General features: G+C 39.2%; 1 protein-coding gene across 5 annotated transcripts in view; it reads left to right on the top strand.

Moving 5' to 3' along the window:
* MARK1 (microtubule affinity regulating kinase 1) overlaps positions 1-16,416 on the top strand; it is a 139,695-nt gene extending 123,279 nt beyond the window's left edge. For 2 of the 5 annotated variants that reach the window (XM_024976375.2, XM_059875467.1), the window contains 4 exons: positions 1,446-1,610; positions 4,074-4,328; positions 10,424-10,468; positions 14,297-16,416. In XM_024976375.2, the coding sequence (XP_024832143.1) occupies positions 1,446-1,610; positions 4,074-4,328; positions 10,424-10,468; positions 14,297-14,651 (820 nt within the window). In that variant the 3' untranslated portion in view covers positions 14,652-16,416. 5 annotated transcript variants of the gene reach the window in all.
* The last annotated feature ends 290 nt before the right edge of the window (positions 16,417-16,706 follow it).

Here is a 16,706-nt window from a genome sequence, read left to right on the forward strand (position 1 = left end):
TGTCACCATGCAGGTAGGACTGCCGTTGTCATCGCTTTGCGTTAGTAGTGCTCTTGGTACAACTCCTGTAGCTGAACACGTGAAGAGGAAAGGAAACAATCGCTAGTTAGATGGCAGCCAGCCGTGCTTCCTAAGGCACCTCCTCATGTTTAGCAGAATGGAGCAGTGGAAGAATATTTAGGGAAAATAGGAGGTAACTCTCTTAATCTACGATTTTCTAAATGAAATCCAATAGTAAATAGTTCCCTATAGCAAAACCTATCACAGTGTCCTAATCTTATCTTCATTACTTGAATCTTGTTCTTTTATAAAAAGTATTTATTTTTATTTACTTATTTGACTATACCGGGTCCTAGTTGTGGCATATGGGATCTTAGTTCCCTGACCAAGGATCGAACCTGAGATCCCAGCATTGGGAGCTTGGAATTTTAGCCACTGGATCACCAGGGAAGTCCTGACTCTTACTCTATTATACCTCTTCTGCTTCCTTCTTACCTTCTCCTTTCCCACCCACCCTGTACAAATACAGGAATTATATACGAATTATATATGAATCATTATATATGAATACAGAAGACTGTGTTTCCCTTCCTCTAAAGAAATGTGGCCATCTCAACTGATCATTGAGACCCCACTGTTCTCAGATCTCAGAGTGTTTTATTTCAAATAATGATAAATCATGTTTTATTATTTAAAAAATTTGACTTCTTTTCATCGTGAGTTGTAAGGACTGCTCATCAGTAGATCACAAAATGACAGAGTTTATTGTAATAAATTCTGTTTAGTTCCATCCCTAGTCATTTTAGTAGACTTGACAGACCATTCTTACACTTGTTTCCTCTCAGTTAATAGGCACTTAAAGTAAACGTTACTATGAGGCATACAAAGGTAAATGAATCTTCCTTGGACATAAGAGCCTTTAGGCTAGAGAGGTTGTCAGGAATTGATTTCTATTTTACTCTTTTCCCTTTACTAAATCTTAATCTGCAGCTCCTTTAATCTGTAGCAGTTTAACCTAAAACTGAGCTAAAAGCATTTTGATGATGTTTCAAGAGAGGGGATTTTTGCTACAGTTATGAATTCTTATTGAATAGTGGGCAGTGAGCCACATCAACACATCACTCCAAACTGTGCTTTTTTTTTTTTGGGGAAAGTGTGAGGTGTCTCTGGTCATAATTATTTTACCCATAAAAATAATGTTATAGGTATCAGATTCACATATAGAGAACAAGAGTGTGTGAAATCTTTTCCATGGAAGGTGGTGATAAATTCACCCTGTACACTTTTAAAAATATTGTTGTTAGTAATAATACCATTGTTGTTGATTTAAGTGTTTGTCATGAAAGATATTAGACTTTTAAAAATCTAATTCTTAAATTTTAGTAAACTACAGCTTTTCTTCTTTTTATATCTCCATGGTCTTCTCAACCGGCTTACGTTGAAAGCCTTACAGAGATGTCCGCGAGCACCATGTCCTCTGCAGGCTCCGCCGTGGCCTCCGCTGTGCCCTCAGCACGACCCCGCCACCAGAAGTCCATGTCCGCTTCCGGCCATCCTATTAAAGTCACACTGCCAACCATTAAAGACAGCTCTGAAGCTTACAGGCCCGGGTAACATCCTGGTTGCATTTCGTTTGTCATTAAGAGTTTTTAAAAAATATAGCACCATATAAAAATACCTGATAGCCATCACATTTTAAGAGCTTTTTTGAAAAGACTCAGTGTATAGGGCAGAGGTAAAGTTAATTGTAACATAAACTTGCTACATCCTCCAGCTGTTATCAGAAATTTTGCTTATAATTTAAGTCATTTTCTAGAGGAATTTTCTTCAAGGATTTTGTTTTAAACCCATCCATGAAATAAAGGGTTGTTCCTAATTTATCATTTAAATAAATTGAATTTTTATGGTTTAAAAACAAACAGAAACATTCCAACCCACAAGACTGGGGGTTGAGACCTGATTAATCTTCTTGGCTCCAGCCAGTCACTGGTACTTAAGAAGAACTTTTAATTTTCCTATCAGTGAAACAAATAATCTCGAAGATCCCTTTCAGTTATAAAGCTAAATTATTTTCTGGTATTTCTGCATGTTAAGAATTCTCAAATTCAAAAACATGTTTGATAGCTTTGTTAATCATATTGTTGGTATCTGGTAGCATTTACTGTCACAAAGGAGTGAATTGTAAATAGGAAATAAGCCTTCAATTCAAAGCCTTTTGATAAACAATAAAATTTGTGTTCCACATTGCTGACTGGTTTAAGAGAACAGTGGAGGGACAAAAAATTGCATGCAATGCCCCTTGTTTGGTATTCCTGATACTGAATTCCAATATCAGGAATATATATATATATATATATATGATATATGTCTTTATATCCCTGTTTCAGTAATTTTTTTTTTCTTAATACATATATTTTATTGAAGTATAGTTGACTTAAAATGTTTCAGGTGCACAGCAAGGTGATTCAGTTATACATCAGTTCAGTTCAGTTCATTTCAGTCGCTCAGTCATGTCTGACTCTTTGCGACCCCATGAATCAAAGCACGCCAGGCCTCCCTGTCCATCACCAACTCCCGGAGTTCACTCAAACTCATGTGCATCAAGTCGGTGATGCCATCCAGCCATCTCATCCTCTGTCGTCCCCTTCTCCTCCTGCCCTCAATCCCTCCCAGCATCAGAGTCTTTTCTAATGAGTCAGCTCTTCGCATGAGGTGGCCAAAGTACTGGAGTTTCAGCTTTAGCATCATTCCTTCCAAAGAACACCCAGGACTGATCTCCTTTAGGATAGACTGGTTGGATAGTCCAAGGGACTCTCAGGAGTCTTCTCCAACACCACAGTTCAAAAGCATCAATTCTTCGGCACTCAGCTTTCTTCACAGTCCAACTCTCACATCCATACATGACCACTGGAAAAACCATAGCCTTGACTAGACGGACCTTTGTTGGCAAAGTAATGTCTCTGCTTTTGAATATGCTATCTAGATTGGTCATAACTTTCCAAGGAGTAACCGTCTTTTAATTTCATGGCTGCAATCACCATCTGCAGTGATTTTTAGAGTCCCAAAAAATAAAGTCTGACACTGTTTCCACTGTTTCCCCATGTTTCCCCATCTATTTCCCATGAAGTGATGGGACCAGATGCCATGATCTTCGTTTTCTGAATGGTGAGCTGTAAGCCAACTTTTTCACTCTCCTCTTTCACTTTCAAGAGGCTTTTTAATTCGTCTTCACTTTCTGCCATAAGGGTGGTGCCATCTGCATATCTGAGGTTATTGATATTTCTCCCAACAATCTTGATTCCAGCTTGTGCTTCTTCCAGCCCAGCGTTTCTCATGATGTACTCTGCATAGAAGTTAAATAAGCAGGGTGACAATATACAGCCTTGACATACTCCTTTTCCTGTTTGAAACCAGTCTGTTGTTCCATGTCCAGTTCTAACTGTTGCTTCCTTACTGCCTATAGGTTTCTCAAGAGGCAGGTCAGGTGGTCTGGTATTCCCATCTCTTTCAGAATTTTCCACAGTTTAGTGTGATCCATATACACATATTAATTTTGAAATTATTTTCCATTATAGGTTATTACAAGATACTATAGTTTCTTCTGCTATTCAATAAATGTTTGTTGCTTGTTGTGTTATCTATTTTTTAAACTAGAAATCTAGCATTCTATTCATACCAAGTCAAACAAATTGAATCAAAATATCATAAATTTTTTAGTTAGGCAAAAATTCAATAGGTTTTTTTAAATATATGTATCATACATATTATTTTTATATAGGTATGCAAAAGCTTTTCTACTATGCTTGATGAAGGCTTGAGAAAGAACATCAAAAAAAAGATGGAGAAATTGCTTCAGTACTTTCTTAATCTTCAGTAACGAAATTTTTATAAAAGGCATTTAGTCTGAAATGATAGTGTCTCAGTAATTACAGTGAACACATGCATCACATCTGTCACCAGAACGACTAGAACAGGGCCGATTAAAAGTAGCCATGGCAACTTTCTAACAGTTTTTAGCATCAGCAAAACTGTTCTCCGTGGTTACCCTGTGTAACGCATCTTCTGTGTCTCAGCAGCACAACCCAGCGCGTGCCCGCTGCGTCGCCATCTGCTCACAGTATTAGCGCCTCGACGCCCGACCGCACCCGCTTCCCCCGCGGCAGCTCCAGCCGCAGCACCTTCCACGGGGAGCAGCTGCGCGAGCGCCGCAGCGCCGCCTACAACGGGCCGCCCGCCTCCCCTTCTCACGAGCCGGGGGCCTTCGCGCACGCCAGGAGGGGCACGTCCACTGGTATAATAAGCAAAATAACGTCCAAATTCGTCCGCAGGTCAGTACCAACGCACAGTTTTGTTTCCTTTAGGGAGTAACGGATGTTTGCCTTTTTTTTTTTTTCTTTCACCTCTACAGTGATTTTTTTCCAAAATGGGTTTATAACATTTCATTAAGACATGCTCTTTTTACAGAAACTTGAAGAAAAAGATCATGGAGGACATAGTCTTTTTCCTTAAGGAAAAAAAAAAAAAAAGAACAAAATGAGAATTTAAAAATTCTGTAAAATAGAGCAGGAGGAACATAACTTGACATAAAAAAATGTGTGTTCTAACAAAAAATGTTCCCTAGTTAAAAGCCTCTGTTTAGAAAAAGGAATTAAATGTGACTACATTTGTCCTTCAAATGGTACTTAAGAATACTTTTAAATCACTCACTAATGACACACATACACATGTAGTCCCCCTTTTATTCTGACTTATAGAAAGCCTATAATGTGCTGGAGTCATAGATATTACTTATGTAATTTAACATCGTAAAATCTTAACATCAGCACAGTAAACACAAAAGGAATACAAGTGTAGTAATCTAATTCAGTAATATTGTGAAATTGTACTCCTTTCTAAAAAGTAACGTAAGTATATAATACCGGTGATTCTACGAGCGCCACACGTAGTGCAGGTTGATGTAAGTTAGTCCACCATCAGGTCCTGCTAAAGGCCCACGAAAGTCCCATATGTACAAAGCTCTGTGCTCAGTGCTGAGCAAGTTTCAAAAATGAAGAGACAGCATCTGTGCCCTCAAGATTCAGCCCCAAAAGGAGCAGACTGTCTGCCACCGGCCACAGTACAGAATGAGCTGTGAATGGAAAGAGACGTGTGGGCGAGGTCCTGAGGGCTCCCACTAGGGAAGAAGTTAAATCTCCATACTGGGTAGTTATTTGAGCAAATAAGAAGTTATGGGTAAGAAACTATTATACTTATTATAAAAAATATTACTTAAATACTTAATTTTCAATGTTTTTAGTGTTCCTAGGGTTTCAGAGAGCGGGTGTAGAAAAGAGAAGCAGTGTCTATAGTCTCTTCCCTTTTTGTGGAACTGTATATAGACTCTATTCATGGATTGGTTTGCCCAAGATCACGCAGCTGCATTTGTAACTTTAAATACCCTTATGCAAAGTCAGTTTCTAACCATATCAGACAGTGATTTTGTACCATTTGGGCGGTTACGACACCACAGTGATAAAGACCTGAAAGCTCCCCAGCAGTCACCACGACCGTGGAAAGTGCTGGGTGACCCTCTGTGGGGCACCAGTTAGATTATCAGTAGTTGGCATTTGACTGGCAATTTAAATCCATTTCTAAAAACAGTACTTGTTCTTATGGTTAAGCCAGAATTGATTTTAAAGTGAAGGAAAATAGATTTTGAGTTTAATGCTTGATTACTAATTATACATTAAGTATCATGCAAAATATTTCTATTTGCAATAAAATTTAGATCAGAGAGAGAAACATACTAAGGAACACTGGACAAGAAGTCAGGACCAGCTGTCAGAGCCGGAACATGCCTTAGAGATCATCATTGGGAGGTTAGGATGGAGATTGTCATGTAGGCGTTCAGCAAAGGTGGACACCTCCCATGGGCCAGGCTCTCATCCAGGTGCTGTTGCTACAGCCCCTCCTTTCCTGGCAGTTCCTGATTGTCTTGTGACCCCCCCATACTGCTGAAACCTTTTCCTCCCTTGGCCTTCTGCCTTCTTGGGCCCCCTGTCCCTTCTGAGGCTCTTTGCTGGTTCTTCTAGGTCCCCCTGCCCTTCACCCATTGTCTTACCTGGTTCTCCTTACTCTTGGTGATCTCATTCAGGCCCATGCCATTAAATTCCATCATATGTTAACAGTCTCAGTTTATATTTTTAAGCCAGACTGCTCTTCTGAAGGACAATCTTGTATCCAGTTGTCTACTCGGCCTTTCCACCTGGTTGTGAAATAGACTCTCCAACAGAACCTGTCCAGGATTCAGCCCTTGCTTCTCTTCCTCAAACCTGTGCCTCCCTCAGCCTGTGCCGTTTTAGGTCATGGCGACACTGTCCTTCCGGTTGCTGCGGACCCTGAGCCTGGATTATCCTTGCCTCCTCCTCCTCTCTTCATCCCACACGTCATTCCGTGAGCAGTTGTTTTGGCGCTGCCTTCACAGCATTTCCAGGATTTAGCAGCGTCCAGCCCTCCCAGCACTGCCTCCACGGTCTCAGTCACTGTATGTCTTCCACCTCCTCACAGGTGCCCTAGCTTCTGCCCTTGTCCTATTCTATCCTCAGCAATGTAAGTCCTTCATGTAAAATCCTCAGCTTGCTTTTTGTCTCATTCAGAATACAATTTAGAGCCCTCCCAGTGGCCTCCGTAGTCTGGCCACCCTTTCCTGCTCTGACTCCATCTTCTCCACTCCTCCCCTTTCCCCGCCAGCCTTTCAGGGCCCCCAACTGTCCTTGAGCGCACCAGGCATACCCGTTCAGGATTTCGTACTCCCCTGACACCTGCGTGGCTGGCTTCTACACCTCATTCAGGTCTTTACTGGGCTGTCACTCCCTCTTCCTGCTTTATTTTTCTCCACAGCACTTGATACTATGTGAAATAGTGGATTTCCTTGACTTAATTGTTTGTCATGTGTCTCTCCCAAGAAGACACTCTTTGTGAGAACAGGGGCTTGTGGTTGGTTTGCTCTGTTCTACGCTGAATCTCCTGCCGAAGAGTGAATGCTTCCTCTGACGTGTGGTGTAGCATTCAGTAGATGTTTATCGCATGAGTAGATGAATAATGTGGAAGACAGTTTAAAAAGTAAAGAAAGTTATTAAACATTCTGATAAGTGCTCTGAAGGAAACAGGTCCTGAAAGAGAGGACAAGGTTGAGGGAATAAGAGTGCTCAGAGCCAGCCTGCGGGGGGTGCTAGTGTGAAAGTTTCTCAGGTTCCACCATGCCCTTATCCCCGTTTGAACAATGTCATTTAGTAGAGGCTTTGAGGGGGCAGAGAGAAAGAAGCGAGGGAGGAGGTTGTTTGCTGCTGTTTGTCAGAAATTAGAGGGTGTTGTGTTTTTTTCTGCTCTGCTGGGTCCTTTGTGCAGGCTTTCTCTAGTTGGGGCTAGCGGGGAAGACTCTTCTTTGCGGTGTGCGGGCTTCTCCCTGCAGTGGCTTCTCTTGTTGCAGAGCACAGGCTCTAGGGCACCTGGGCTTCAGTAGTTACAGCAAGTGGGCTCAATAGCTGTGGCTCGTGGGCTGTAGAGTTGGGGCTTGTTAGTTGTGGTGCAACAGCTTAGTTGCTCCAAAGCATGTGAAATTTCAGGCCGGGGACTGAGCCCATGTCCCTTGCATTGGCAAGTGGATTCTTATCCACTTACCACCAGGGAAGTCCAATAGGGTTTTTTAATGTCTTGACTTTTAACATATTTTAATTAATTCTGGATTTGGTTAGAGAAGAGAAAAAATGCTCAGTTCTGCTCTGAGGTCACTTGTCACCCTATGAACAGTTTTGGCTTTACAAATATATTTGTGTTCACAACAGTGCCATAAGGGTAGCATTTTGTGGCTCAAGGTGGGGCCATCTAATTCTGCTTCAGATGACTTAATGCAGGAAGACAGGCAAGAATGAATTTCCATCCCAGGGATGAACCCACTGAGCTCTTTAGCAACAGACAGACTGGACATGCAGCTGATCTTTATGCATTTGCAGCCTGTTGAGCTTTGGGTGTTGGAGGCTTGGCGATAAACTAGGTAACTTTTTCAGTGGCTTATTTAATATTCTCAACTCAACTGTCAAGTTATCATCCTTCCCGCTTGTCTTCTTAAGCTTGTCCTGGGCTCAAGCCCGGCCTTTCTCTGTGTTCCCTTTGGCTTCCTCACCTCACTCTACCTAAAGCTGGAAGAAATGGAGCGACACGCTGACACCTCCGTGGGATCCACACCACACCCCATGTGCTGGGGGCAGGGCTGGCACATGCCCAACTCACAAGCCAAGACACCTCACAGGTTCAGGAACCAACTCAGTCGATGTGCTACTAAAGCCTTTAAAAGATGGGGGATAAAAATAGGATGTTACAGGGAAAAAGTAAAGGAATTTGGATTATTAAGCTTTAAGAAAAGAAGGATACAGAATAGTTCAGAGTTAATCATTCATGTATTTTAAAACCATTATCACAAAGAAGAAGCCAGCTGGTAGTTCTCCTTGGCCAGTAAGAAGCTGGACGCCAGAATGACCACATGAAAGAGTTGTTTTCTGGGCTTAAGAAAGAACTTTCTAAGTAAAGTGATTTACACTAGACTAATCCATCAGGGGAGGACATAGACGTTCTATTTCCAAGTGTCTAGAATGATTTGTTTTGAAGGAGTTCTGTATACCTATTGTATAGACTGGAGATTATATCAAACCTCATAGTTCTTATATAGGGAATAACCTGATTAGTTCAGCTGATTATATATAAGGTATGTGGCTTTTTTAAACTTCTAAATATTGGAGAACCGTGCCACACACACCGCATGTGCTGTTACAGCCAGCTGCACTTCTCTATCCCCAGGTGCCTCCCTCCATGGCTGCTTGGAGCTGACTTATGCACTATTTGAAACCATTGCCAACTAGCAGAAGTTCTTCCAGTCGATGTCTTTGTGGCATCCAGGCAGGCACGAACAGGATATGGGAAATGATGTGACGAGTCAATTGCAAATAGTTAGCTGCAAGGGAAGTAGGGCCTAAGGTGTGTTTCATTCCTAATGCTTACAGTTGGGCAGCAGTCTGCCAGCCGTAGAAAAGTCCAGTGCAACATAGATCCCTTCCTGTTAAAGGAATTTTATCTTAGCAGCAGGAATCAGCAGCATTATTATCTTTCTTGCCCAGTTGAAAGACTGTCCCTCAGTATCTATCAGTATATCTACATGTAACTCAAACTGCACACTTCATTTGGGCCTCCTCAAAAATGTGTTGTATTTCAGTGTGCTGTAGTAAAAATAGGTTTGTGTAAATAGCTTTGAACTTTTGTTATACTTCCCAAGGAAGATGCCAGTTATTAAAAATAGAAATTTAAGAAAACCTGTTTGAATGTGAGAGTACATCTTATTATCCTTTTTAATTCAGATAGGAAAATGGTTTTTACCTAATACATCTGTCACGAAATTCCTATAGTTAAAGACCCTGAGAAGTATATAAGGCATTCATATTTTAACCAGTTGAAGTTTTAGAGCTTGTTGTACTGATACACGACATTGTTACTAATTTGAGGGATGAGGAAAGTGGTACTGATTTTATTCCTGTTGCATTCATTTTACATAAATAATGTTTCTGGAATGGTTAAAACATTAAGAAAATGTTAACTTAAGGGTTCAAGTTGTTGATTTTTCCCAGCTATTTACTGTTTTGCTATCACAAGTCATCTCAGTATATTTCAGCTGGTTTATAACTTGATACTCCTGTGTAGATAATTACCTTTGAATATGACAAATTACATTCAACAAAAGAACAGTTAGTGGAGTTTTTCTGGTTTTATTTCACAGGTGGATATCCAGGTAAGATCAGTGTTTCTTTTAAGATTGAATTCATGTTTTTAGACTCATCTGCTTGGATAGGCTGTTTGGTGTGCTGTAATATTTTATCATGTGCATGAATCATTAGCATAACTTCTGAAATAAGTTACTTGCATATTTAAAAACTAGTATTTATTTTCAGAAATACTTATATGCTGAGCTTTATTTCTCACTACAAGGTTAATTTATATTTTTCTGAATTGAGCGACTACTCCAGTTATGGGTAATAACCATTATGAAGTTAAATCTTGCTGCTGATAATTATTAAATAGTTTTAACTTTAGATTGAACTAAAAGTGAAAAGATAAATTATGACTTTAAAGTCACAGCTGGAAATTGGAAGATTACGTAAAAATCCTAAACCATCACTTAGCATGTCCTCTCTGACAATACCCAGTAGACGCTCAATAAATGATAGTTAAGTGTGGTTATGATGAAAAACATAAGTGATATTAGACTGACTAGTAATAGAGATCTTTTCATGCTAGAAATTTGCTCAACAAGTTAATTTTAAAATCATTTTAGATACAGGTTTTCTTGGTAATTTTTTTCACTTTTATCATTAAATCTCAACCTTCACTTTGTTTTGAGGGATCCAAGTGAAGGCGAAGCCAGTGGCAGAGCCGACACCTCAAGGTGAGGAGCCACTATTAATACTTCGCTACTAGGTCCCTGTGTGTGAAGACGTTCTTTTGAAATACTTAACAGCACTTAATAAACATGGAGAGAACTAATAACTAGATAGAATGTGCATTTATAGTTTTTATATTGGTATGGGTTTTCCTAATGTTGCCTAGTATTTATTATTAACTTTGTTTGTGTTTCCTAAACATTATTTTGAACTGTATGCCTTATAGCCTTTCTGTCCTATTAAAAAACATGTCTTAAACATGCAGAAGAATTAATAGATTAAAATGTACCGATCCTTTTCTCACAAAAATGATGTAAATAAAATTAATCAAATAACCCAGAACATTGAGGTAACCAAATACATAGGAAGCTGTGATACTAGAAATATATTTTAGGGGACTATTCATTGGTGGACCACATTTCAAAACCCTCACCCTGCCATATTTTATGGCTTTTTTGACACTTGATACTGCTTGTGTATTCATTTTGGTGATGGATCACAAACTTGCACACAGTCAGAATAGGGTGGAGGGCTGGATGAAACGGGTGGCTGGGCCCTACCCCCAGGGCTTGTGATTGGCAGGGAGGGGCACTGGCGCCACTGGTGTGGACCACGGTAGTGACATGTTAGTGCTTGTGTTGTATTTATAAATGGGAAGTTTAAGAAACGAAGACGTGTGATTATTTTGAATGTACACCAGCATGAAGGGGTAAACGCATAAACCTTAGAACCTTGACAAGCAGTTCCTCAGTAGGACAGAGGCCTGGCTTCATTCAGGGATTATATTTGACCAGCTACAAGTCTCAATTTAATTTCTTCTTTTAAAATTACTAGAAAAACAAGGCACCATGAGCTTTGGAAACCCTGATGGTTCAGTAGTTAATACTGTACTTCCAGTGCACATCTCGCAGGCTCAATCCCTGGTTGGGGAACTAAGATCCCACGTGCCATGCAGCCAAAATCAGAAACCACCATCAGCTTTGGAAAAGCTTTATTGAGCATCCCTATGTAGTCTTTTTTACAAACTGTGCTGTGTATGTGTTTAGTCATAATAGTTGAAATGTTTCTTTTTTGGGATTAGGTACCCAAGTCACCTTAATAAGGAGCCAGAGGGAGGCAGAACAATTTTCAGCCTCCTTTTGCCTATTAAATAAATACAGACTTGTGGTTAGCCCTGCCCTCGCTGAGTCACTTAGTCTTGAGCCCCCTTCTTGCAACTCATCCTGTCTCTCTACTCGATTTTCCTCTTGAGACATTTAATAGCATGTAAGGTCACAAGTGGCTACTGATGCTGCATTTAAATCTGCATGCATTTATCTTTTTAATGTGGCTACATGTCTCTCTATCTCTATCTCTCTCTCTTTTTTTTTTTTTTTGCTTTTGAACAAACTTATCAGATACCTACTAACTGTAAGGTACCAGCTGGTCATTTAATCCTCATGACAACCCAGTGAAAGGTAGACATTTTACAGTTGAAGAAGCAGTAAGGAGCACTGGTGGGACCCAACCTGTTACAGTGAGGTTCTGTCCTATTCATGGTGGTGAATAGTGCTGGCTTGGAGCCAGACCTCATGGGTGTGAGCTATGCTGTGCCACTTACCTCGCTGTATACCTTTAAGAAAGTTACTTTAACTCTTGGCACCCATGCTTCCTCACTCTGACTGCCTCCTAGGGTTGTTGTAAGGGGTAAATGAGTAATTAACACACATTAGGCACCTAGAACAATTCCTGGTACCTAGGCTTCCCTTGTGGCTCAGCAGTGGTAAAGAATCCACTTGCAATCCAGAAGACTTTGGTTCAATCCCTGGGTTGGGACGATCCCCTGGAGAAGGGAAAGGCTACCCACTCCAGTATTCTGGCCTGGAGAATTCCACGGACTGTATAGTCCATGGGGTCACAAAGAGTCAGACATGACTGAGCAACTTTCACTTCATTTCCCAATAAGTACTCCTCCTAAGTCGGTGTTAGCTATTACTGTTGATGTCAGTATGTCCAGGCACTTTGTACAGTTAATGTTACAACGGTGGTGATGCATTTGAGATAAAGGTAGAAAAATACCTTGTATGTGCCTATTGTCTTAAGGTCACCAGGTTTCCTTGATGGAATGGAAAGAAAACTAGACGGAGTAAAACATCTGATTTCTAGTCTTCGCTTTTCACCACGGAGAAGTGATTTAAGTTTCCCAGTTGTCAGTTCTGTTTTTAAAATGAGTGTCCAATCACATGATGTCCTGGGTACGTCCCCACCCTGGCACACTGATCCCATGGCCCGTGTTGTGCATATGGTCCTGGTGAATGACTGGTTGGATCTGCACACACACCCAGAGACCTGTGATGTCATAGCTTAGATTTAGTGAACAAATAAAAGAGATTAATAGAGAAGACACTGAGATATGCTCTCCATAGTTGCTTGATAGTCTTTGGAAATTTATATTCTACACTTAATCTTTTCCCAGTTTTCTCAAGTTGGCATAGTTGGCAGAGGTTTGTCTGTTGAAATATCTAAGAATGAGGAGGAAAACATATGTAAATGAATACATAAAAATGTGTAAATATAAATGTATACATGAATATATATTATGATAATATTGATGTAAAATTATATACAGACATAAAATATTTATATAGTAGAATATAAATTCCTTTAAAATTGTATCCTTTTTTTTCTTTAAATCACACACAAGTTAGTTAGATTAGCAATTTAAAATTGTAACAAAACTGCTCAACAAATTTAATTACAGCATCTTCTGAATCATAAATAATTATTTATTTTACCTTTCTTTGATTATTTGAAGTAGATTTTCTGATACTGTATTATTTATTGGGGGAGACCTCCGATAAGGAAAATCCAGTAAGGCTGACTCATTTAAGTCAGTCTCTTGCTATTTGCTTAGCACAGTTCTAGATGTATGAGATACATCAGTGAACAAAACCAACAAAACTTGCCCTATTGGAATTTACAGTCTAGTGATGAAGACAGACGATACATATAATAAATGAACTAAATAGTATATAATTGGCTGCGCCAGAGTAGGCATAGTTGTTATAGACCACATGGAGAAAGTGAGCAGCCATCTGAGGGAAAAGCATTTATGGCAGAGGGAACAGCCTGTGTAAAAGCCTTAAGGCAAAAACATACCCCGTATGTTCAGAGAACAGTATGGAAGCCAGTAAGGAGGAAAATAATAGATGGAGGGTTAGGGGTGGGAGTTGGAGTGTAATAGGCCACTTGGAGCCCTGTAGACTATTTTAAGGATATGTTTAGCAGAACATTGAAATCTGATGTCTGCACTCCTGCGTGTTACCCCACTGCAGAACCACATTTTTTCTCCACATCATCAGGTACAAATAATCCCACAGTAGCCATTACTACTCTTCTGGTCCCCAGACCTCCTATGCAAAAAAAAAAAAAAAAGAAAATTATTCTTTATATTTCAAAAATGTGTGTTTATAAACAACTTGCTTGTGGTCTCCATTTTGTATAAATGTATAGAAAATGGAGAATCTGCATTTTCAAACAAATATGGAGGAAAAATATCAAGTTGTTTGCTTTCGGATGCAAACATTTCCCACAAACAAATATATTTAAGAAAATAAGCTGTTTTAAATGGAAGATATTAATACGAGTCAAAACAGATGGCATCCTGGAATCTGATTTTTGTAATAGCAAGATGATACAGATCTTTGTATCTACTTGAAGGTAGTCTACAAACTGGGTCATTTTATTAGTCACTGGGTTGTGACTGCTTATATTTTGTGTGTGTTTTGATGTCTTTGCTGACAGGAATTTTTGTCTTCATTTTCCCCCCTCCCCGCTCTGTCCTCTTATTCCAGAAGTACAACAGGGGAACCAAAAGAAAGAGAAAAGGAGGAGGGTAAAGATTCCAAGCCACGTTCTCTGCGGTTCACGTGGAGCATGAAGACCACTAGTTCAATGGACCCCAATGACATGATGAGAGAAATCCGCAAAGTGTTAGATGCAAATAACTGTGATTATGAACAGAAAGAGAGGTTTTTGCTTTTCTGCGTCCATGGTGATGCCAGGCAGGATAGCCTCGTGCAGTGGGAGATGGAAGTCTGCAAGTTGCCACGACTGTCCCTCAACGGGGTCCGCTTCAAGCGAATATCCGGGACATCTATTGCCTTTAAAAACATTGCATCTAAAATAGCAAATGAGCTTAAGCTGTAAAGACACTCGAATTTACAGGATCAGGGAAGATACACCCGTATAAGAGGTACAGTTTTTGAATGTACTGGTGATGCCTAATGTGATTGGCCTGTGAATCTCCCCATGTAGAATTTGCCCTTATTGCAATAAGGTTATACATAGTTATGAACTATAAAATTAAAGTCAGTATGAACTATAATAAATATCTGTAGCTAAAAAAGTAGGTTCACATGTACAGGTAAGTATATTGTGTATTTCTGTTCATCTTCTGTTTATAGAGTTGTATAATAAAACAGATGATTGCTTAAAACTTGTATAGTTGTCTAGATTTCTGCACGTAAATGTACGTTTGATGCTTTGAGTTGAAAATGTTCTTTCTGTTATTTACATTCTGGTGGGTTTTTAAAATTCTTATCTCCATCATGCAATTTTGAAAATTGTGTCCAGAGTTTAAAAAGTGCACAGAAAACTAGTCTTTACAATTGTAGCATGGACTTTTAAAAGTTATTTTTAAACCGTATTTAAATTTGAACCAGAAGCTGATAAATAGATCAGCTTTGTTATACACAGAATTACTTCTGCTTATCTTTGCTCTTATCCTTGTTATCAGACAAGGTTTAGTTGAGAAGATACAAAATGTTTACAGTGTTGGCACTTAGAGGTTTTAAAATAAAGTACGTGAAGATAATAATAGCTTTGCTTGAGCTAACTAAGAAGTCCTGGGGAAGGAGTTAAATCTACATAAAATTTCTTTTGAATTTGAAAGTGTTTCCTGGCCCACTACTAATTGGAGCGGCAAAATTAAAGAGAGTCAATATTTTACCTGGCTATTATCATGTAAAGTGTCACTTAGGTTTGCTGCCTTCCAAATCCCATGACATTAATTGTGAAAGTATAATATAATAATATTGGGACCGTTTCGTAGCACAAACTCATCTTTACAGTGTTGAACAATGCATCAGTTAAGAAATAATGCCACCTCAGGAATTAATGGGCATTGGGAATGTTTGCCTCATGCTCCCTCCAAGCCTCTCCATCCACCCCTGACTTAGTACTATCTGTCATTACATAAGAGACTTTGGAGCAAAACATGCTATTTATAATAGTATATTATTGATTTACGCTTATGTGGTTGTTCAGTTGGTTCCCATGTGACCTGTTTTAGTATTTTGCCAGATTTCTTGTATTTATTCCACATCATTATGCCTATAATGTGCAACTTTGTAATTGGGCATTTGCCTACTTTTCTTTCATAATTAGTGCGATGTAAAACCACTAGTAAAGGTACATTTTAATACTTGTTATTTTCTACTGAACTAGCCTTGGAGGTTGACTGTGCAATGTTATTTAATGTTGTAATTACTGTAATATCAGCATATGGGCCCCATCTGCACACTCCTGAGAAATAGAAAGTGTATTCCAATTTCATCAGTTTAAAGAGAAATAAAGCTGTGACAAAATACTGTACTTCTAGCCTGCATTAGAAAGCTCTAGGCGTAGGTGATATGCCATTCCATGATGGCTTCCAGACTAGGGTGACCTGTACTGTACTGTGATGTAGCTTTCTTCTGTAACAGCTGTGTTCTAAAATGAAGTGTATTTTTGCCTTAGCAGAGGATGGTGTTTGGAAACAAAAAAACAAAAAACAACTGTGTAGCCCCCTTTTAACCTAATGTTCATTCGAAAAAAAAAAAAAATGATGCAAATCTTTATTCACTTTCACTGGTGCACACTGAAATTTTACTTGAACAGTTCTCATAATAAAGCACTTGTCTTTTGCTCTTTATCAGAATGTGAATTACCTGTTTTCTAGTGCAAAAGTCTTCTGTATGGGGAGTTTCTTTTGTGTGTCCTAAATTTAATTAACAGGGTAAAATCTATGTAGGTTTTTGAGATGTCATTATGACATGACAAGAAAAAATTTAATCTTTTTATTGGAATTCCTATCAATTAAAACATTTTTTGAAAAATAGACATGCTTTCTCCAAAGTAGAAACTGATTTTTTTTTTTTACATTTTCTCACTCTGGTTATCTCTTCTGTGTTTGTAGCAAGGAATTTTACTTCAGTACTTTTT

This window comes from Bos taurus, chromosome 16 (genome assembly GCF_002263795.3).
Source record: "Bos taurus isolate L1 Dominette 01449 registration number 42190680 breed Hereford chromosome 16, ARS-UCD2.0, whole genome shotgun sequence".
NCBI classification, from domain to species: Eukaryota; Metazoa; Chordata; class Mammalia; order Artiodactyla; family Bovidae; genus Bos; species Bos taurus.